At 36.3% G+C, this 23,004-nt stretch overlaps 3 protein-coding genes across 3 annotated transcripts; all 3 read right to left on the bottom strand.

Annotated features, from left to right (window-relative positions):
• Positions 1-4,116: 4,116 nt before the first annotated feature.
• On the bottom strand, positions 4,117-5,149 carry LOC145588415 (uncharacterized). Its single transcript, XM_081645057.1, has one exon. The coding sequence runs from the start codon at positions 5,079-5,081 to the stop codon at positions 4,338-4,340; it is 744 nt and encodes a 247-aa protein (XP_081501183.1). The 5' UTR covers positions 5,082-5,149; the 3' UTR covers positions 4,117-4,337.
• Positions 5,150-7,037: 1,888 nt separating this feature from the next.
• LOC145588414 (uncharacterized) lies at positions 7,038-8,095 on the bottom strand. Its single transcript, XM_081645055.1, has one exon. The coding sequence runs from the start codon at positions 8,021-8,023 to the stop codon at positions 7,214-7,216; it is 810 nt and encodes a 269-aa protein (XP_081501181.1). The 5' UTR covers positions 8,024-8,095; the 3' UTR covers positions 7,038-7,213.
• Positions 8,096-9,060: 965 nt separating this feature from the next.
• On the bottom strand, positions 9,061-12,416 carry LOC145588413 (metal-independent phosphoserine phosphatase-like). Its single transcript, XM_081645054.1, has 6 exons — positions 12,257-12,416; positions 11,828-11,908; positions 10,905-11,033; positions 10,524-10,586; positions 9,762-9,886; positions 9,061-9,501 (listed from the first exon to the last, which is right to left on the bottom strand). The coding sequence occupies exons 1-6, from the start codon at positions 12,350-12,352 to the stop codon at positions 9,309-9,311; spliced, it is 687 nt and encodes a 228-aa protein (XP_081501180.1). The 5' UTR covers positions 12,353-12,416; the 3' UTR covers positions 9,061-9,308.
• Between the last annotated feature and the right edge of the window lie 10,588 nt (positions 12,417-23,004).

Below are 23,004 nucleotides of genomic sequence, written 5' to 3'. Positions count from 1 at the left end.
CTGGAATGGTTGGTTTTGGAATCTCATGCAATTTTGGCTTTGGTAGTTCAGGAATGGTGGGTTTAGGAATTTCATGCACTTCTGGCTTTGGTAGCTCTGGAATGGTGGGTTTAGGAATTTCGTGCTCTTCTGGCTTTGGTAGCTCTGGAATGGCGGGTTTTGGAATTTCGTGAACTTCTGGCTTTGGTAGTTCGGGTATGGTGGGTTTAGGAATTTCATGCACTTCTGGCTTTGGTAGCTCAGGTATGGTGGGTTTTGGAATTTCATGTAGTTTTGGCTTTGGTAACTCGGGGATGGAAGGTTTTGGAATTTCATGTACTTCTGGCTTTGGTAGCTCAGGCAATGTGGGTTTTGGGAGCTCGGGAATTGTGGGTTTTGGAAGTTCATGCACTTCTGGCTTTGGTAGCTCAGGCAAAGTGGGTTTTGGAAGTTCGGGTACCTCCAATTTTGGCACCTCTGGTTTAGGAACCTCAGGCACGGATGCTTCAAGAAGGCGACGTGCTATAACCGGCTTTGTGCTTGTGCACATCATGCAAGCAACAACCATCATAACCAAAACTAACGAGCGAGTACCCATGGTTGAAGCCTAGTTGAAAGAAGCGATCAACTGAACAAGTATAAGATTAAAAGGGAAAGAACTTGTACTTGAAGAGGATTTTTTGTTTTGCTCAAGATATGGTGTATTGACTCTTGCTTAGGGATATTTATAGGTAAGGTTAGGGGTAGAGAACGGTCCAACAACAAGGGTTAGGTACTTAGGTGTAAGAGGTTGAGCATATATTGTTCAACTTCTCAACTGTTATTTCACCAATTTATCAAGAAAAATATGACTTAGCTGTCTTTTAATGGAATAGCTAGATAATCAGCAATTATTATTGGATAATATCAGATGTATGGATTCAATTACTTTTCTAGCTAAACTAATAGCAAGAAGGAAAAAAAAATGGTGGAATTAAGTTATAATTTCACAACCACCAAATCTAGTAAAAAATGGACATTAGAAGAAGTCAAATAATAACAAGATAACTTTTTGATTATAGAATGAATTATAATCATCTAATCGTCCTTAATTAACAGTATGTTGTGTAAATTAATTATAATCATATTTGTTTCCTCAAAAAAAAAAAAAAAAAAAAGCTAATGGAGAAATATAACTGTGTTTGAAATGATGTTTAGTTGAGAACCCAAAATCTTACTTAAATGTTATGTGCAACTTTGGAGGTATTATTTCTAAAATATAAAATATTCCAAAGTTGTACATAACATTTAATAGAGGTAGTATTTGTTTATTATGAAGATGAACTTGTATTTTCTCCTTTATTGTGCTTTTCAGGATTAGGAGTAGGACTGATAAGATATTTAATAACACTCATTATATTCTTTCACAAAGCACAAAAAAAAAAAAAAAAAAAAAAAAAAACTCTCATTATATAGCGTCTATAATATAAATGAAAAGGAAAATATCTTAGTTTAACATAAATTTTAATCGGACCTATCTATCGTGAAGCATATGAGTACTTCATTTAATCGTCGAACCCAATACTAAGTATGAATAGACATGTTAAATATTTTATAATCGGACCCGTGTTTTATGAACTCTAAAATTTTTTTTTTTTTGGAAAACATCAATGTCATAATTAACGCTCTAGTGCAACCTTGTCTATTTGTGAAAATTGTTGTGATCATAGAAGGGCTGGTTTTAACTTGATGTGCATGCATGAAACAAATGGCATTAAAAAAATCAGCATTATTATTTATTAAAAAATACAACATAAAAATCTAGTCAAGATAACAAAAGTACAACCCGTCAAAAAAAAAAAAAAAAAAAAAAACACAAAAGTACAAAGTTTAAAATGATAAATTGCACAGAAAAATTACATTCTTTGAAACCAAAAATAAAAAAATTAAAGCAACAAATAGATATTAGAGTCCAAATAATATTACTATTAGGGATACATCATTACGTTAGATACATTCATGGAAACAGTTTGTATCCTTCAACGTTTTCTTGAGATGATGCCGGCATCGGCAACCTTATTTATGGGATCTGAGGAATTGTGGGATTAGGAAGTTCTGTGGGCAAAGGAAGCTTGGGTACTAAGGGGAGTGTAGGCACGAGCGTCGTGGGGTTTGGAAGATTGGGCACCGTGGGATTACCAACATTGGGTAAGGGGAGTGTAGGCACGAGAGTTGTGGGATTTGGAAGATTGGGCAACGTAGGATTACCAACATTGGGCAAGGGGACTGTAGGCACTCCCAACTTAGGAAGATCTAAGAGTCCGCGACCTGGTATGACTGTTGTGGGATTTGGAAGTTTGGGTAGTGTGGGGTTAGCAAGATCGGGCAAGGTGACTGTAGGCACTTCAACTTTAGGAAGATCTAAGAGTCCGCGACCTGGTAAAACTGTTGTGGGAATTGTTGGAAGTTTGGGTAAGGTGGGGTTACCAAGATTTGGCAAGGTGACTATAGGTACTTCCAACTTGGGAAGATCTAGGAGGCCGCGACCAGGTAGGAGAGTTGTGGGATTTGGAAGTTTGGGCACTGTGGGATTACCAACATCGGGCAAGGTAACTATAGGCACTTCCAACTTGGGAAGATCTAGGAGGCCACGACCTAGCACTGGAACTGAGGGGATTGGAACTTTGGGCACGGTGGGGTTTGAAAGATCGGGCAAGCCAACTTCAGGTACCTCCAACTTAGGAAGATCTAGGAGGACGCGAGCTGATGCCATTATGACAACATTCATCAACATGCAACTAATGAGCATGAGACATAACGAAATCAAGCGAGAACTCATGGTTCAATCTTTAAAGTGTAAACGAAATAGTTTAGAAATGAGCTAGGAATATAATGATCCTACCTTGTACAAACAAGGAACAATAGAATATAATGAACAAGTAAATTTTACTTGTTGGTTTTCTATTATCGGCTTAGGATATGGTGTATTTCTTCCATGTTTGTAGGTGGTTATATATAGCATGATAAGGTAAGAATAAGAACAACATTCGAGGAATGGATTTATTAGGTGGTGGAAGTTGTCCATATAATATAATTCATCTGTATTATCACTGTCATTAAGAATAATATGGGTATTTCATTCACATGGTTATATTTGTATTTTTCCTGATGTGATGCAATTGGGGTATGATCAATTACCGAGAGAGACATAACTAGTACAATAATTTAGGAACTTGTATAATTATTGATCTTTGTACAGTAAATGAAAATGGATTCATGCAGACAAAGCATATGAAAGGAAATCCAAAACAACAGACCCTAATATGATTTGATTCTAGATAATGTAACCTAGACAAACGGACACGTAACATCTTGCCTATACCCGCCTACCCGGGTCTGTATCTAAGTAAACTGAATATTTAACCGCTTGAATATGACCTAGAGTGAATTAAGTTGAATAACTTTAACCCGTGGAACAAATTTTGGGCAATGAAATTCCTGGATACGTGTAGATGCCAACTAATTTGGTTAAAGTTTTGAGGGTGATATCCAAAACTTGAAATCGAATCTTGTCTACATTATTATCCTTACATGTTACATCTCTCCTTTTACACTAAAACCAACATTCAAACATTCTTAGGTAAACTAAAAGTATCACTTAAGAGCTGATTGAGTTATGGAGTTACAGTCCTTGCATCCAGAAATTTGTTCAAGTTCCAATCTAATTTCTAGCTCCTACAGTCTAGATGACCAAGTTCATCGCATTTTGTCTTTCATAGCTAATGTAGCAGTAAGATAATAAGAGAGATTTGAAATGCTGCCACTAGATATGCTCGAATCGATTCAGCATTGATCAAGTAATACAACTACTGATTTGATTTCCTTTTATGCTTAGTCAATAAATTTAAAAGATTTAATCAAACTGATCAATGTGCTGCTATAACTTGAATTTCAATGTTGAGTAGTTCATATGTGTTTCTTAAGGTGCTAGCTTAATTTTCGAAAGCCTGTAAGCATCAACTTGGTGCATATGTGAAAGAAAAATTGTTTAGTTCATCTAAATAACGACGTAAAGATTACAAATTACAAAGATCAAACCAAGTACCAGAGAGGTAAAATATCACCAAGTACAGAAATCAAAAGGATGTAAATATATATTTCGTAATTTGTTACTGAAAAGAAGGACAAAATACATTAACATAGTAAATTCAATAAACCCCTCACACCACAACACAATACAACACATACACTGATGATACACACACCACAACAAAAAAAAGGGGTATCAAAATATCAAATGAAAGTATACAAACATCTACTAGTTATATCATTATTATATGCATTCAAGCAGTCCCAAGAAACGAAAACTGTTGTATCATTCAAGGTTTGCCAGGGATGGCAGGCTTAGGGATCTCGGGTAATGTCGGCTTGGGCAGTTCAGGGATAGTCAGCTTGGGTATCTCGGGCATTGTGAGTTTGGGCATTTCAGGCATCTTGGGTTTTGGCAACTCAGGCACAACAGGCTTGGGTAGTTCAGGGATAGTTGGCTTGGGTATCTCGGGCACTTCATGTTCGGTGGGCTTGGGAGTTTCATGTTCGATGGGCTTGGGAGCTTCATGTTCGATGGGCTTGGGCACTCCAACTGACTTGTGCTTTGGTTGTTCGGGTAGTGTTGGCTTGGGTACGTCGTGTTCAGTGGGTTTAGGGAGCTCTGGCAAGGTAGGTTTTGGCATTTCAGGCAATGTGGGTTTAGGCATTTCAGGTACAACAGGTTTGGGCATCTCTGGCAATGTAGGCTTGGGCAATTCATGTTCAATGGGCTTGGGCATCTCAGACTTTTTGGGCTTTGGTATTTCAGGCACAATGGGCTTAGGCTCCTCGTGCACAGTGGGCTTAGGGAGCTCGGGCAAGGTGGGCTTTGGAAGCTCAGGCAATGTGGGCTTAGGCAACTCGGGCACCTTTGGGAGTTCAGGCACTGTGGGCTTAGGAAGCTCTGGCACTTCCTCCTTAGGATGTTCTGGTAAGGAAGCTTCAAGGAGACGGCGAGCTGAAACTTGCATTGTGCCGGTACTCATTACAGTAGCAACAAGCACCATGCCAGCCAAAAACAACCGGCAATTCATGGTTTGATGACAAGGTAGCAAACAACTGATACAAATACAGAATGGAAGGAAACTTGTACAAAAGAGGCTTTTGGGTTTGTGTTTGTTTAGGATATGATATACTTTGTGTAATTATGGGTATTTATAGGTTTAATGAATCGTTGAGCTGGATGGATTTAGGTAGGAAAGGTTGTGCATAGTTCAACTTCTCAGCTATATTATCACCTGCACTTAGAAAAATATGATAGGAGATGCATGGGAAATCTTCTGACGTAATACAGTTAAGCAATGATCTAATACTGAATATGCTGGCACTATAAAACATATTAAACCCCTAGATAATCCAACAATATTAGTATTAGGATATCAGATTCAGGGCCCACAATTACCAAATAAACTAAACAGCATAAATCAAGAGGTCTAAAAGATGCAACATAAAAGGTTAGAAACTAGTTTTTCAGGTACCTACCTCAGAACAACTACATTGACCTATTGAATAAATTTTTTTCATTTTTTCTTCCCTTTCAATTTTGTTCATCCTATTCCTTCTTACTGTACTTTTGTTCTGAAATTGAACATGATCACCTTACTAATAGACAAAACTTAATTTTAAGAAATTCATTAGGTAATTTCAGATCAAACCAGAAAAATCGATCAAATGTTTCAGCTTTACTCGAGGAAACCAGTTTTCGTTTGGCCACAGACTATATGATACCTAGGCCATACCATATCATTAACTCATTCATATTCCAAGTGAAAGGTAAACGTCCTGTCCTAATGAATGGTTGAACGTGAGTTGTTAGTGTAAATTTTGGCTCAACTATGTTACGATGAGATTCTCCTTGATGCCTCTTGTAGTATTCAGAGTAATATTAGAAAATTGTAAAAAAAAAAAAAAAAAAAGAAAAAAGAAAAAAAAAATCTCAGTTATGTTCAATAGTCAATTTAGCTTTCAATTTTATGATAACAGATATCATGCAGTAGGCAACAGGTAAAAACATGCTTAGGCACAACAGTTAAAAACATATGCTTTAAGTGAGTTATTCTAGATACACGAGATGGTAAAATTTACCAACATTGAAGATAGTCACTAACTTGCCTATATTTAACCATGTCCAGCTCTACGTTTAGATCATGCTCCAACCATGTTTCTCCCAGTGCTACTTGTAACCTGAATATACTCAAGTTTTCAGTTTTTTTTTTTTTTTTTTTTTTTTTTTTTTTTTTTTTTTTTTAAGATATATTGACTGATTTTTAAATGACTGCAGCACTTCAAAATAACTGAATGATTCATTAAAAAAACGGAGTATATACATCATTAAATCAAATGGCAGAGACAACTTATAACATTTCAACTGATTGAAGAACGAAGTAACAAATCGATGCTGAAAAGGGTCTGCGACTCTAATGTATCATCAGCATTAGCATATGCCACTTTGGGTACTTCTACCAGGAATGTGGCACTACTCATCATACAAGCGATTAGCATCATAGAGATTAGAATATGCGAGTTCGGTAACCCACGGTATATAGTGTGGGAGCAAAAGAACTTACAAGACTGAAATGACGTGGGATTGACGATGCTTTGATTACAGATTAGAGGGATTTTTTTTTGCTAATTATTTGTGCAATCAGAAAATGGCCTGGTACAGTAATTTTTTTCGTTTTTCGTGTTTGGGAGTACTAATTAGTTATTATAGTATAGCTATAGAAGATGAACAATCTTGCTGAATGCATGGATGAATTAGATGGAAGAGATAGTACAATAATCTGATCCAACACTATAACAACAGTCAGACTGCTGTACATACAGATTTTGCATTTGTGTGTGCTATATGGAATTCATATGAGAAAGAATAGAAGTAAAGTTAATCCAAATGAAAACATATAAATTACGAAATATTTAGAAGTAAAGTTAATCCAAATGAAAACATATAAATTACGAAATATTTAGGACCAAAGAGATGAAATGTTACAAAGTACAATGTTCAAAATGAACGAAAATTACAAACATATATAAGATATCAAAGGAATCAAATTCCTTCGCCCCCTAAAAAGGGGAAGAAAAAAAAATACTATCAATAAATAAAACATTTATTTATCATTATCCAATAAATTCATGTAGTCCGAAGATATGCAAGCTACTATATCCTTCAAGGGTTGCCTGAGATGGCAGACTTAGGGTGTTCAGGCACAGTGGATTTGGGCAGCTCAGGCACTACAGGCTTGGGTAGCTCAGGCATTGTGGGCTTTGGCAGCTCAGGCATTGTAGGTTTAGGCATCTCGGGCATGGTGGGTTTTGGCATTTCCGGCATCTTGGGTTTTGGCAGCTCATCCAAATGGGGCTTAGGCTTTTCAGGTACAACAGGTTTAGGTTGTTGTGGCAGTGTAGGCTTGGGTGATTCATGCTCGGTGGGTTTTCGCACCTCAACTGACTTGGGTTTTGGTAGTTCTGGTACTGATGGCTTGGGTAACTCATGCTCAGTGGGTTTAGGGAGCTCAGGTAAGGTGGGTTTTGGAATTTCAGGAACAGAAGGTTTAGGCAACTCTGGCAATGTAGGCTTGGGCAATTCGTGCTCGATAGGCTTTGGTGCCTCATCCAATTTGGGCTTTGGAATTTCTGGTAGTTTTGGCTTGGGTGCTTCGGGCACATTGGGTTTAGGGAGCTCTGGTAAGGTAGGTTTTGGAAGTTCAGGCAGAGTAGGCTTAGGAAGCTCGGGCAAGACAGGCTTTGGGAGTTCAGGTACCGTGGGTTTAGGAAGCTCAGGCAAGGTAGGCTTTGGAAGTTCAGGAACTTCTGGCTTTGGCACTTCCGGCTTTGGAACTTCTGGCTTTGGCACTTCCGCCTTAGGATGCTCTGGCAAGGAATCTTCAAGAAGGCGACGAGCTACAACTGGCATTGTCCCAGTACTCATCACACAAGCAACGAGCAGCATACCACACATAAACAAGCGAGAACCCATGGTTTCAAGAAGCAAGCGTAAACAAGTGTAGAAATCACTAAATCAGGAGTGAAATAACTTGTTCAAGAGGGATTTTTGTGTTTGTTTAGGATATGATATACTTTGTGGGCTCATGGGTATTTATACGTTATATAAATTGTGTAGCTGGATGGATTTAGGTGGAAAAGGTTGTTCATAGTTCAACTCCTCATCTAAATTATCACCTAATTTTAGAAAAAAACATACTTCTAACATACGACGTAATATAGTTTAATTATGATTTAATACTAAAAGTTCATACTGTTATATACTTGTATAATCTTAAAAACCTTTCTAACTAATTTAATTTTTATATATATACTTGTATATTTTTTAACTCCATCAAAAAAATGAAATAATACTAAGTAGAATTAAATTATTAAGTGTTAATGTAGCAAAAAATTTTAGGCACTTCAGACCAGCTATACTGCTATATGCCTATATTGACCTATTGAAAGCTAATTTAGTTCATTTTTTTGTTCCTTCTCCCTATAATAATAATCAAATCATTGCAGAATATGCTTTTATTTTAAATTAATTAGTCGACATTAATAATCATAGCCCCATATAACTTGTTTTCTTGAATTTGATTTCTTCCCCTCTACACAAAAAAGATTTTTAAAGGTTGTTGCATACAATTACCTAAATTATGGGAAAGCCAAAAGGGTCTGAGGCAATTCTCAGGCTTTCAGCTAAGCCAAAAAGAACATCAACTGTTTGAACTTTGCTATAGGAAAACAGTCAAGGCTGGTTTAAGGACAGAGTTTGGCTATATATGTCGTAATTCCACACTTTTAAGTGAACGTATTAGATGTCGGTGAACGGTAGCATTTATCAGAAAATTTGGGTCATACTATGTTACAACAAGAACCTACCCATGCTTTCAATGTATCACAAAATAATCTGGGCTGATCTCTGACTCTTAATGTAATACTCGCAACTTCGCAAGTAACAAGAGCAAATTGTGTAAAAAAAAATTGTATTCATGTTCAATACTCAATTTGACTCGTATATTATGGTAGAGAAATCATACAGAAAGCTGACTTCCATACAAACTGGATAAACAGCTAAAAGAGCACAAATCAAGTCACCATATACAACTTATTAGAAGACTGACTAAATCATGTGGTTTCCCTTTTCCAATAGGGTATTCAAGGTAAAATGACAGCCAGATAAATATTGCAAGAAATACCCCAAGACGTTCTGCAGCAAGAATATGAATGGTCCAAAGAATATCAACATACCCCTACATAATTGAGATGTAGTTTCAAACCACCGATCGCAGCTCACCGGTTTCCAGGGCAAATTTCCGATGCTGTGACAAGACAGATGGAATTTTAACAGCTTCTAATCTTGCCAAATAACTACTGCAGCTGGATTCTTTATTTTCCTTAGCAGCATTGAGTATTGTCTGCAACATTTGGAGGGGATCACCATGGCTGACTATCAATATTGCACATCTGTGAAATTTCTGAGACTATTAGTTTCATTACTTTCATATATTTGTACAACCCTGAAGTATAAACAGTGACTTATTATATCATAAACAAAGTATAAGAAATTGAATTCAGCACTCTAAGACACAATATTCAAGCAAATAATACTCAATTAGATGAAGACCAGAGATTAATCAGTAATAAAAGAACGTTAAAAAAAAATTATAGTAAATAGGAAGTACTCAAACAAAGAGAAGATAACAGGGATGATTTGGTGAAATTACCCTTCAAACATAGCCTCCATTTCTCCTATGGCCTTCAATAGACGTGAAACAACATCAGCAGCACTTTCTCCACCTTCTGGACGCTGGAATGGATCTTTCTCATCAAGCGCCCATATCTCTGGATACTAGTAGGAATATAAATTTAAGAATCAGGAATCCAGAAATTTAAAAAAAGATGACCTAGAAAAATTTAAATCACACTCTTAAGAACTGAAACCAGACTTGTTAACTGATTAATGTATACCAGCGCTAACCCCATTTGGTGCATGTGATAGAAATTGTAAAGGCGGAAACCCTATGAGCTACACAATCGAGGGTAGCCATACCAGATTCCTTAAGCCCCATCATGATTTAATTCTCCAGAAGTCTTAATACAACTTTAGATATTTATTTATGGTGTAAACATTAGAAAGGTTTTACATCAGCAGCATTTTTATCATCCCTGGTGTGAACATTAGAAAGGTTTACATCAGCAGCATTTTTATCATCCCTGGTAATCTGAAGGATATTTATTGTGTAAGCTTCTCTTTTGCAACAAAAATCTCTTTCTCATATATAGTTAATGTATAGAATTTCCATATAGGTTATTAGGTTACTTTGTCTTAGACAAAATTAGTTGATAAGGAAGTTTTAAGAAAAAAAATTGACATGGGAATTTATCTCCAACCATACACAGTAGTAGTGTGCAAAAAAAAAAAAAAAAAGAAAAACAAAAAAAAAAAACTGTATGGCTGTATGAAGAACCAGAGATGCAAAACTTACCCGTTCATGTGATGAAAGCTCATATGAAGGGCCAAAGTAACGTTCCCGAAGATCTTCAAACACCTATTAAAAAATTGTAAGTTAACAGCTAGAAAAAGGAAGGGCAGCAGAAGTGCAAAGTTAAAACAGAGATCTGCAACTCAAAAAGTGAATTTAACCAGTAAAAATACATAATCAGTCTCAGATATATATGTGCACCATATCAGTTATTATTCAGGTATTTTTTGTTTGGATAAATTATTTTACACAAAAGCATACAGAATTTACAAATTTATTTGTTTGCCAAGTTTTAAAATGCTTCGATGTAAATGACAGTCACATTAAACTTCCACAATCTTGAATGAAGCAGTATTTTATTTGTTGAAGTTACAAAGGGTGTACCTTGCATTGACTACCTTCAAATGGAAGATTCAAGACAGATGCAACCACTTTAGCAGTATGAGCTGTTCTAGCAAACGGAGAGTAACAAATGCGAACGTTTTCCAATGGAATATTAGCATCCTTCAAGTCCTGCACTAATGGACCAGTTTATTTGAGATTAATGCATGGTGGTGAAGGAAGTACATAAATTCCATAAAATATCAAAGCAAAAAATTCACCTTAAGGAATCATGTTTCCAATAGAGATCCACAAACAATTAAAGTGAAGGCTCCCAGACAGAAATTTTGCACAGCATGAGATTCAATTTGCGGTATCTTAATTTCTTAATTAATTACAGTACATGATTATGTGTGGGACACGAATCAGCAATCTCGACTCAATAAGCTTTGAAGTAAACCTAAAAATACAGCACAAACAGAAATGACTAAGATATACTTGTATTATGGTTAATGGTTATAATGGTGGAACTGCAGTATTACTGTGTAAGATATTAATAATCCACCAATAAATCGGAACAAATTAGTTGCGTTCCAACTTAAATATCCACCGATGTTGATCACAATGTCTTCATTGCTTACTGCCTGACTCTAGTCTCTACTCTTTTGAACTTTTCATCATCCTCTAAACTAACACAAATGCAGAGAAATCATGCTCATTTTCGACAGAAAGTTGCAATCAGATTTCTCTAAAAACAAACGCATGAATCCCATAAGTGAATTAATAGCTTCTCTGAGAACCTCTTCGGTAAATGTGAAGCATTTGCTATCCTAATGGAATATATTTCCCATAAGTTGGTGAATTTTTTATCTATCTGTTTGGATTAAGAGTTGGAATTAAAATGACTACAAATTCAAATGATACAACAATGATTAACGAGACGATAGGCACTCCTATTGATTACACACCACTGAAATTGGAGTTACCTTTTGAAATTGCTCCCCAGCCAATTGGGCTTGTTTAACACCCAACTCTGCTAACTGATACTCTGGAAGTACCCCATTTTCCTGTGTGTTAATCAATCATCAGCCAAATCATAAATAAGCCATAAACAGTTTAATGCTACCATAACAAGCAGAATTTAAACAAAAATCAAGAATTTTTTTTCGAGATTTCATGAAATAGATGATAAACTTTATAACCCTAAATCCCTGATATCTAAACATGATTAACCAATCAACAGTCAAATTAAATAAATTAAGAAGAACCCATCTACAATTACATCTCAATGTATAAGTTTAATAAATAACGGAAAATATTAAAAGAAATAATAACAAATGAATCGAATTGAGTAACATAAATATGATAAATAAATTTAATAAAATGTGGGTATTGAAGAAGGAAGAGGAAGGTACCAAAGAGGAAACAATGAGGCCTTTCTGATTAGGGATGCTTTTGCCATGTCTAAGAATCCAGTATTTGTTCTTCAACAATGAAGAAGAAGCTGCCATGTCCCCAGTAAACTTCGTTTTGTTTGCTGCTTTGTTTTGCTATCGCTGTGTCAGTGTGTTGTAAATTACGATCGGGCTATAGGTGGCCATGGGCCGGGCGGGTGTTTCGGGTAGAGAGTTAAAGTATACGAGTAGTCGAGTAACACTTACAAGTATGTATTAAAATACGGAGAGAGAATGCGTTAAATTATTTTATTTACAAGGTTAGAACTCGTGGGATGTACGATTTATATAAAATTTATTTTAAATTTGTACATTTTAAAAATAAATCGCTATTATACATGAATATAAATAAGAATTACATACATTTTGTAATTTAAAATCTTTTATTTTCATCAAAATTATGATATAGTATCTGTTCAACGTCGTCGAATTCATAGTTCAATGTAGGAGGTCATTTATTAGTTGCTATTTTAAATTATTTTAATTTCCTACGATAAATTGATAGGATTTAGTTATAAGTTAGGTAGAGGCATCTAATATTTAAATTTCAAAAATATAAAATATGATAGCTCTAAAAAAAAAAACTAACATCATCGTTGCATTTAGGCGGGAAAGTTTTTATTAAGAGAGCGACACGTGGACAGTGATAACGTCAGTATCTCCTGTTTTAATAATAGTTAATAGATGTCAGGCATCAAGCCATCAATAATATGAGTATTTTTTATTTATTTTACTAACTCGATATATAACGTATTTTTGTTTTAAAAATATATTACGCATTTAGTTTAATATATGTTTGGTAATCGGTATCAATCAATTTCGATTCTAAAAAATTAAGAATTGAAATTGAAATCAATTACAACTGGTTCCTTAGTTTATTACCCGGAATTAGAACCAATTGGTCCAATTTCGAACACGCCAATTCCTAACTGATTTTGGTTTTAATTTTGGGCTCTCGAAATTTTTGCTCATCCTTGATTAGTAGTTACCACTACACATACACCAACAACCAATTAATTATTTCCAAAATGTCACTTGCACTAAACAATTATGACTTTATAGTTCAGTTTCTTTTATAATTATTTGTTCCGACCTTAGGTAGTGAGCACAACCGCACAGCGTATATAGGGGGCTTTCAAAAATATATACTCCCTCCGTCCCTAAATTACATTCCTCTTTCTAGCATTAATTCCTCACATAATAGAGAGAAAGAGGAATGTAATTTAGGGACGGAGGGAGTACTACATACATGCAAATATACAAATACAGCCTAAGGAAGGCCGTATATTTGACTTTCTAATTTTTTATTTTAAAAGAAAAACCAGTTGGCCTTAATTAATTAAAAAAAGAAGCTTTTGTCAAAAAAAAAAAAAAAAAAAAAAAAAAAAAAAGCTACTGTTTATACACATTAATTTTATTTCATATATTTTTTTTTTTTATAAAAAAAAAGAAGGTGGGGGCATTAAATTATTAATACACATTACTTTTTTTTTTGAAACCATTAATGCACATTACTCGTATGCTATAGTTTTAATTTGACATTTTAGTGAGATTTTTTTTAATGAATTATAAACTTTATTTGAAACGTATATATGGGTATATATGTTGTTTGGTATACAATTTGATATAATTTCAAAGTTAACAGTAAAAAAAAAAAAAAAGTTGATATGGGTTAAAAACTTGAATCTTATACGGTTATACTATGTATATACCTGATATGGAGTATGTGTTTAATTAAGTAGGTTTTATCTACCTGTAAAAAAAAAAAAAAAAAAAAAAAGCTTTATCAAGAAATAAATATTGTTTAATTTTATTTGATACTATGGGTATTAGACTATTAGACATAATCCCTTTGGATTTTTAATACCCAATCCTTAAGAATTTTTGGTAAACAATTGAAAATTAATGTTCTATAAACAATACAAAGTATATAATTTAAGAATATTAGCTATTCCAAATTTATACCATCTTAGAGCAACTCCAACGGTTGAGAAAATGGACTAGCTTGCAAATATTAAAAATATTAAGCTAATAGCTCTACCATTGTTGCACATCTTGTTGATTAGCTTTGTAGAGCTAATTGGCTTAGTAAATATTTATTAAATAGAATTTATTATTAATTTAAAAATAAAATAATTTACAACTAGCTAGAATTGTTGTAGCTTAAGAAAATGATGTGGCATGCCAAGCTATTAAATAAATTAGCAAAAACAGTAATTTTAATTTAGCACAACACAAATTTAATTAACATCACAATGGTATTGCATGGACTTTTTATCTATAATACACAATTTTTTGTTGTAACATAAATTTGCTATAGCTAGTTCATGAATGTGTATTTATACGGAGTATTAGACTGCTCAACCTAATGGGCAATGGTTTTTTTTTTTTTTCTTCTTCTTCTTTACCGGGCAATGGTTGATTAAATCAAGGAAAATGCTATATATATAGCACTTAGGGCTACATATAAGAAGCTAAAAATGAAAAAAATAAATGAGAATATAACATTAACTACACTAATTTGCGCATGGTTTTGTCATGCATTCCTAAATTAATACCAAATAAAAAAAATTATCTAATGATTATTCATAACCCTAAGGGCTACATATAGTATTACCCTTAAATCAATTCATATATAAACTAATACATCTATTGTAAAACCTTAATGTTCTTATTCTATTTGCTGCAATGTGTACATTTTCATAAAATATTCAGATTCATAAACTAATATGTCTATAATAGTAAAACCTTCGCCATGCAAATTTTCATGTTATGTTACAAATATGACTATATCAATTTATTATATTGACTTCTCAACACTTCACATTTTTAATACTACGTATTTGCAATGATGTCAAATTTATTTATTTATAATGTTTTTTGATGTGCCAAAAATACCCTTCTATCAAGTCTATAAAACCCAGAGAGAAAACTAGTATATATCATCAACATCGCATTAATTAGCTACTTCAACGAAGTATATACACTTTTTCAAGTCAAGCTCTCTAGTCTTTGTGTAGTTGAGGTAATTTCTTCATTTATCTATCTCTTGTCTGTTCTTTATTAACATGAGTATATATACTATTCCGGTTTTTTTTTCTTATTACAAATATATATACCCCTTTGTTACAAATAATAATCATGAACAGATCATAGGTAATTTGTTATATAATGAATAAATAATAATGCATGTATGAAATAACGTTACAGTTAAGCTAAGCTAAGGAAATGTCAGGATCATCAACTAAAAGTGAGATGAAGGGGGAAGAAGTGCACCTGAACGATGAGGCGATATTGACTCTAGATGAGATGATCAAGGAAGGAGAGAGCTGGTGCCTCGCTGAGGATGTGGTAACTGAATCCGTTGCTGTCGTTGCTGAACAAGAGGGCCTAGACAAGAATGAGGTTTCAATAAGTTTGACGGCTTTAGCAGGCACCTTGAAGAATTTGACAAAAGGACCCTTGGAAATTACTGACGATCATCATCGCAAGACATGGGCTGGATACGTTGTCAAAAAGTGTCCAAGTCCTCTTACTAATCTAGGTTACTTCGTACAATCAGCCGTCTGGGCTAAGGGAGTCGCAGCGGGGGTGCTGTATACGGGCAAGAATCGCCGTGGTGATCCTTGTGGCTGGCTTCTTGCTTGGTCAGACTCCAAGGCCAATGGATTGAGGGTAAGTACTATTTTCGTTTCATATTATTTTCAATGATTAGACATTTTTTACTCATATTTTATGTCTTTATGTCAAATTATTGTAAACAATATGAAACAGATAGGTAGCTTAATATGTATATGCTTCTTGTTAGCTAATCTTTATTATTATTATTATTATTATTTTTTTAACGAGATCTTGTTAGCTAATCTTTATTATTACTCCCTCCGTTCCTATTTGATAGTCACTTTTGGGCAATTTTCACGGGAATTAATAAACATGAATAAGAAGTAGCAAAAGTATATTGAAAAAGTAAATTTCCATTGGATATGCAAAAAAGTAGAGATAGAAACTAATTAAAGTACATGGGAAAGTTAAATTTGCACAAATTTTTTTGCAAATTGGAGAGAATTTTGGTAAAAAATTAATATTAATGGTACTTGAAAAAAGCAAATGTGACTAATATTTTGGAACACCAAAAATGGAATAAGTGACTATCAAATAGGGACGGAGAGAGTATTATTTTTTTTGAAGAGATCTTGTCAGCTAATCTTATAGGAGTACTTCATCCACTTATTTTTAGTTGCAGTATTTTGACTTGTACATTTATTATTGGTTAGATTTATGCAAGGTGTGGTGGCCTTGAAGCCAAATTCAAGAACATCGACTGGGACAGTGATATTAAGCCCAAGTTGTTGCTTTTTTTTTTTTTTTTTTTTTTTTTTTTTTTTTTTTGACAAAAGAACTTACAAACAAACAACAAAGAAACTAAAAACGGAAACAAAGTAAATCACGCCGACGCGCCTTCCTTGCCAAACAGTGAGCTTGAGCAACCATAGACCTTGGAACCTTCTGAATATGACACACAACCAAAGCACCAATAACTTCCAAAATCTCTTGCTGAATCCAACATACAGAAATATCTTTGGGAAACTGAGATCGAAGCAGATCCACCACCGAAGAACAATCAGTAAAAATTTGTAAAGAGGAATACCCACGCTGCCTGGCATGGCGTAAAGCAAACATACAAGCCATCAGTTCAGCCTGTAACGCAGAATTAGAGTTACAAGCCTGCGCCCCACCCCCGAGTCGAACATCAGAAGCCAGATCCAAGAATACCCATCCAGTACCCGCATTATGACTGGAAGAACTCCAGGCCCCATCAAAAGTAAGGCTGACAGAACAAGCATCCGACGCATTCCCTCGAAGAACTGCAGAAGATATATTACAAGAAAACCCAGGAGGAAATGCAGGCGTAATATTAATATCATATCTGAACGACCTGGCCTCAGAACACCTATCCACCCAACTAGAAGCTAGATCCATAATACAATTAGGGGAAGAAACTGCAGAACGAAATCTCATAGAGTTCCGAGTAAGCCATAGGGCCCATAACAAACTAAAAAAACGATCTAACATCAACCAGTCCTTATCATGAAAAAACTTAGAAAGAACCTCAGGAAACCACTCTTCAAAAGGCTGTTCTGGGGACATATTCAAGGCCGATCCACAAGGCCGGTTCTCCCATAAACTCCAAGTAAAAGGACAATCTCGGAAAAGATGAGAAAGAGTCTCCATATCCTTATGACAAAACCCACATTTGGAATCCACGGGCAAACCCTTCCGAGCAAGCAACGAAGCAGAAGGCAATGCATTATGGATAATCTTCCAAGCAAACATTTTCCACCTTGGAAATAAAGGAGAAGCCCAAAAATGCCTCCACCAACTTGAGTCAAGAACTAAAGGTGATCGGTGATCCCCATTCTCATAACACAAGGAGCACACATACGCAGTCTTCGTGGAGAACATCCCGTCCCTAGTAAATTTCCAATAAACAAAATCATCAATTCTTTCCTTAGGCCGTTCAAGGCCCAAAATAAGGCCAGCAATACGGGGAGGAAACAACCGATGAATCAAACTCGTTTTCCATGCGTTCGAACGCACATTAATCAAATCAGAAACAAAGGATGGGACACCCATCCTGTTCACAGACTCCTTAAACTGAACGTGAACCCTAGGCACCCAACTATCATCAAGAATACTAATGTTGGTACCAGACCCCACTTTCCACACCAAACCATGACAAAGGGTTTGAAAACCCTGTAACACACTACGACAACCCCAAGACGGCCTGACCGTCTTGGCAGTGCCATGAGAAGCCAGCAAAGACGGATACTTTGCTCGATACACCTTGGAAACAAGCAGTTGAGGATTATGCATAAGTCGCCAAGACTGCTTAGCCAGGAGAGCAGCATTAAAACAACTAAATTTCCGAATACCCAAACCTCCCAGCCCCCGAGGCAAATAAAGAGCAGAACAAGGAGATAACGCTATCCCCTTAGAGGAAGGAGAAGAGCGCCACCAAAAACGAGCTAAAAGATAATCAAGTCGATTACAAACCGTAGAAGGCACTTTAAACACAGAGAGGATATGGTTGAAGGAAGCAACACATATAGAATTGATAATAACCAACTTCGCAGCCGCTGAAAGGTGCAAAGAAGCAAAGGATGAAAGGCGCTGAACAAGTTTATCAACCATAGGCTGGAAAACTTGACACTTCCCCCTGCCCATATCAACAGGCATGCCAAGATAAGTACCTAAGGAGCTCCTAGAATCCAAACGCAACACAGAAGCCAAATAATTCCTATAATCTGATGGAGTATTAGAACTGAACTTTACAAACGATTTTTGGAGATTAACCATTTGGCCCGAGACAGAACAGAATTTGTTAATGACAGCCATCAAATTGTCGCAAGCAGAAGGCGAAACTCGGAAGAAAAGCAAGGCATCATCAGCAAAGAAGAGATGGGAGATAGGTGGGGCCTTACGGGAAATATGAAGTCCTCGAACTAAACCAGAAGCCTCGGCACGACTAATCATTAAAGAAAAAATCTCCATACAAAGAACAAAAAGATACGGGGAAAGAGGGTCCCCCTGTCTGAGGCCGCAACGAGGAAGTAAAGTCTGTGACGGACAACCATTAACCAAGACTTGGTAGGAAACCGTTGTAACACATTGCTGAATTATATGAACCCAATATGGAGGGAAACCAAAAGCTCGTAAAACTTGCCACAAGAACTCCCAATTAACCCTATCATAAGCCTTATTCATGTCCAACTTAAGCGCCGCTGAACAGAGTTTAGAAGCCGAGGAATTCATATAGGAAAGAAGTTCATGAGCAAGCAGACTGTTGTCCGACATTAACCTACCAGGAACAAAGGCACTCTGAGATCCTGAAATCAAAGAAGGCAAAAATCTCTGAAGGCGATTCGTTAAACATTTAGCAATACATTTATAAAGAACATTGCAGAGACCAATAGGACGGAACTGAGAAGGCTCCTCTGGGTGATCCACCTTAGGCAGTAAAATCAAAAAGGTACGGTTCCATTCCTTAAGAAGATAACCATGGGAAAAAAAGAATTGAATGGCCTCCGTCACTGAGGTACCAACTGTAGGAGATTATAGGTACTAAATGCGGAATTAACATGAATCATATTCATATAGCACCAAACCAAGGATCTCATGCATAACACATAAAGAAGTAAGAATTATACCTTTGAAGCGTGATTCCACGGTGATCGAGCAAGAACAATGGGGAGATAAAGAACCTCAAACGTGATTCCTCTACTTGGTCCACGGGCACAAATTAAGACCTCCACTAATGCTAGTTAGTCGCGAAATAACACTTCTATCGACCTTCTACGGAGACGAATGAACGATCAACTAGCCAAGAACCACCGCGCAACACCACGTGGGCCACTAGGGTGGCCGGCCGTGGGTGAGAGGGGAGAGGGAGAGGCGTGCGTGTGAGAGAGGGAAGGTGAGGGCTTTTGGATGATGGTTGCTTGATTCACAATTCACTGTATGACAATTGTGACTTGTGTATTCAACCCTAGGCAAGGCTATTATTTATAGATCATATCTCTAAATAATAGCCCAAGTCCAAATCCAACCCCACTTCCTAATCCCACTCAAACTATACTTAGCCCACTCATGCTTATGACTAATTGATTGCTCATGAGGCCCATTAATGGGCCTCTAACTTGCTTAACCCAATACCCTTGTGTGTGACCAATATAGGATCCATTCTAAAGGGCTTTGGGCTATTTGACTAGCCCAAAGATCATCTCTCATAGTCTAGCAACAGAGGATGACGCCCCAATAGAATGAACTTATTATCTCCATAATAGTGATCCTTGATATATCTAGTAATTGCACTTATCGAAGACACAATTCCTTCAATCTCCCACTTGTCTGAGACAAGTGCGCAATATTCAAATTCCTTAAGTCATTTTGTGTCGATTTGATAATATGATTGCATCATATGTAATCAATATTAATCCTCAAATCATTTCTTGAAATCTGAGTTAGAATTACAAAACAAATGGTTATTTTATAACACATTTGAGCACGGCCATGCATTTTTCTGAATTCTCCCTCTTCAAGAGGCCAAAACATGACACATTCCTTATTTAATAGGAAGACTCTATCCAATCTTGTGGCAACCAAAGCTCCCACTCAACTTCTGAAATAACCAGGAAACACCCTTTATAATCTCCAGTTACGGGAAGACGTTTGAATGTACCACAGTTATATCATCCATTGAATGAAACCAATGTTCCACTCATGTCAAAGGAATCCACTAATATATCCGGAAGTTCTATACTTGAACTTCAAAGTAGGTCTATAGTTCGATCATGCATCATTCATGCATATCCATGTGATTGACCGAGCATTATCACTATGCTCCTATAGCCCATGAAACCGAGCTATCCAATCAATCTTACATGCTAGTCCATTCATTGAGATCATTTATGTCCACTTTAATGATTTCGAACTAGGAACTTTAAATAATATGTGGATTTTGTTCACCTGTGGGGTTTCATACACCAGGTCTCTAAAATAGATAACCTGATGAGCCCATCAATCCATAATTATTTTGGACATTTTATTTAATATTGAAACCACAATTAAATAAGAGAAAAGATAATTTCTGATTAAACATAATTCTGCAAATGAATGTATTACATATGTAATTTATTTTCTCAAAACAAATAACAACTTCTAATTACACCATTCGCTTCAATCCAGTTGCACTAGTATGCTTCTCATGCTTAGGCATTGGAAGGGGTTTAGTCAGCGGATCAGCGATGTTCTCATCCGTGTGAATTTTGCTCATCTTGACATCTCCTCTGTCAACGATCTCTCGAATGAGGTGAAATTTCCTCTCTACATGTTTGGATTTGAAGTGTGACCTAGCTTCCTTTGATTGAGCAATAGCTCCATTATTGTCACAGTATATCTCGATACCCTTTTGAGCACTTGGTACGATATCCAGCTCAGTCAGGAACTTCTTTATCCAAACAGCTTCCTTAGCCGCTTCAACAGCAGCCAAATACTCTGATTCTGTCGTAGAGTCTGCGACAGTGCTTTGCTTCGAACTCTTCCAGCTCACTGCTCCTCCATTCAGACAGAAAATGTATCCAGATTGAGATCTGAAGTCATCCCTGTCTGTTTGGAAACTCGCATCCGTATAACCTTTGACAACCAGCTCATCTTCGCCACCATATACTAGAAACATTCCTTTCGTCCTTCTCAAGTACTTAAGGATGTTCTTAGCAGCTGTCCAGTGTGCTTCACCTGGATTTGTCTGAAACCTGCTGCACATGCTTAGAGCATATGCAACATCCGGCCTTGTACAAATCATGGCATACATTATCGATCCTATTGCAGAAGCATAAGGAATGATAGCCATACGTCTCATCTCATCTGGCATAACCGGGCATTGAGATTTACTGAGCGTAATGCCATGGGACATGGGGAGAAAACCTCTCTTGGAGTTTGTCATCTCGAACCTGTCAAGAACCTTATCAATATAAGTCTCTTGACTTAGTCCAATCATCCTTCGAGACCTGTCTCTATGGATCTTGATTCCCAAAATGTACTCAGCTTCACCTAAGTCTTTCATGGAAAAACAACTCTTCAACCATTCCTTGACTGACTCAAGCATTGGTATGTCATTTCCCATGAGAAGTATGTCATCCACATACAAGACTAAGAAAACTATGCTGCTCCCACTAAACTTCTTGTATACACAAGGTTCCTCTTCACTTTTGACAAAATCAAACCTTTTGATTGCTTCATCAAAACGAAGATTCCAACTCCTGGATGCCTGCTTTAATCCATAAATAGATTTCTCAAGCTTGCATACCTTTCTAGGATTTTCTGGATCTTCAAAACCCTCAGGTTGTGTCATATACACTTCCTCCTTCAAGAACCCATTCAAGAATGCGGTTTTGACATCCATCTGCCATATTTCGTAATCGAAAAATGCGGCAATCGCTAGAAGAATCCGAATGGACTTAAGCATTGCTACTGGGGAAAAGGTTTCATCATAGTCAATACCATGAATCTGTCTGTACCCTTTTGCAACTAGTCTTGCTTTATGGATGTAGGCATTTCCATCCTTGTCTGTTTTAATCTTGTAGACCCATTTGCAGCCAATGGGTTTTACCCCATTAGGCAAGTCTACTAGGGTCCACACTTTATTTTCAGACATTGACTCCATTTCGGATTTCATGGCCTCAAGCCATTTATCTGAGTTGGGGCTCACCAAAGCTTGCTTGTAGGTTGTGGGTTCCTCATTCTCCAATAAGAAGATTTCAGAATCCTCAGTTAACAGAACCTCGACGAACTGTTTGTTTCTGATTCTGGTAGACCTACGTGGGGTAGGAGCAACAGTAGAAATTTTCTCTCCAACTCCTTGAAGATTTTCGCATGAATTAGATTCAAGTGGGACGATAGGAGTCTCGCTGGTGGAATTAGCTTGCTCCGACGCATGATTAATCATTTCATGCGCCCTCGCCTCTGACGTGGTGTTATCCACATCCATTTGTTGCTCGTCTCGAATTTCTTCGAGAACCACTTTACTCCCACTTGGCTTTCTAGATAGAAATTCCTTTTCTAGAAAGACACCATCGCGAGCAACAAACACTTTGTCATCATCGCGATTGTAGAAGTAATACCCTTTTGTTTCTTTGGGGTAACCCACAAAG

This window comes from Chenopodium album, chromosome 17, assembly GCF_948465745.1.
Source record: "Chenopodium album chromosome 17, dcCheAlbu1.1, whole genome shotgun sequence".
Lineage (NCBI taxonomy): Eukaryota > Viridiplantae > Streptophyta > Magnoliopsida > Caryophyllales > Amaranthaceae > Chenopodium > Chenopodium album.
Note: the sequence above shows the minus strand (reverse complement) of the source record. Positions and strands in the feature narration are given on the sequence as shown.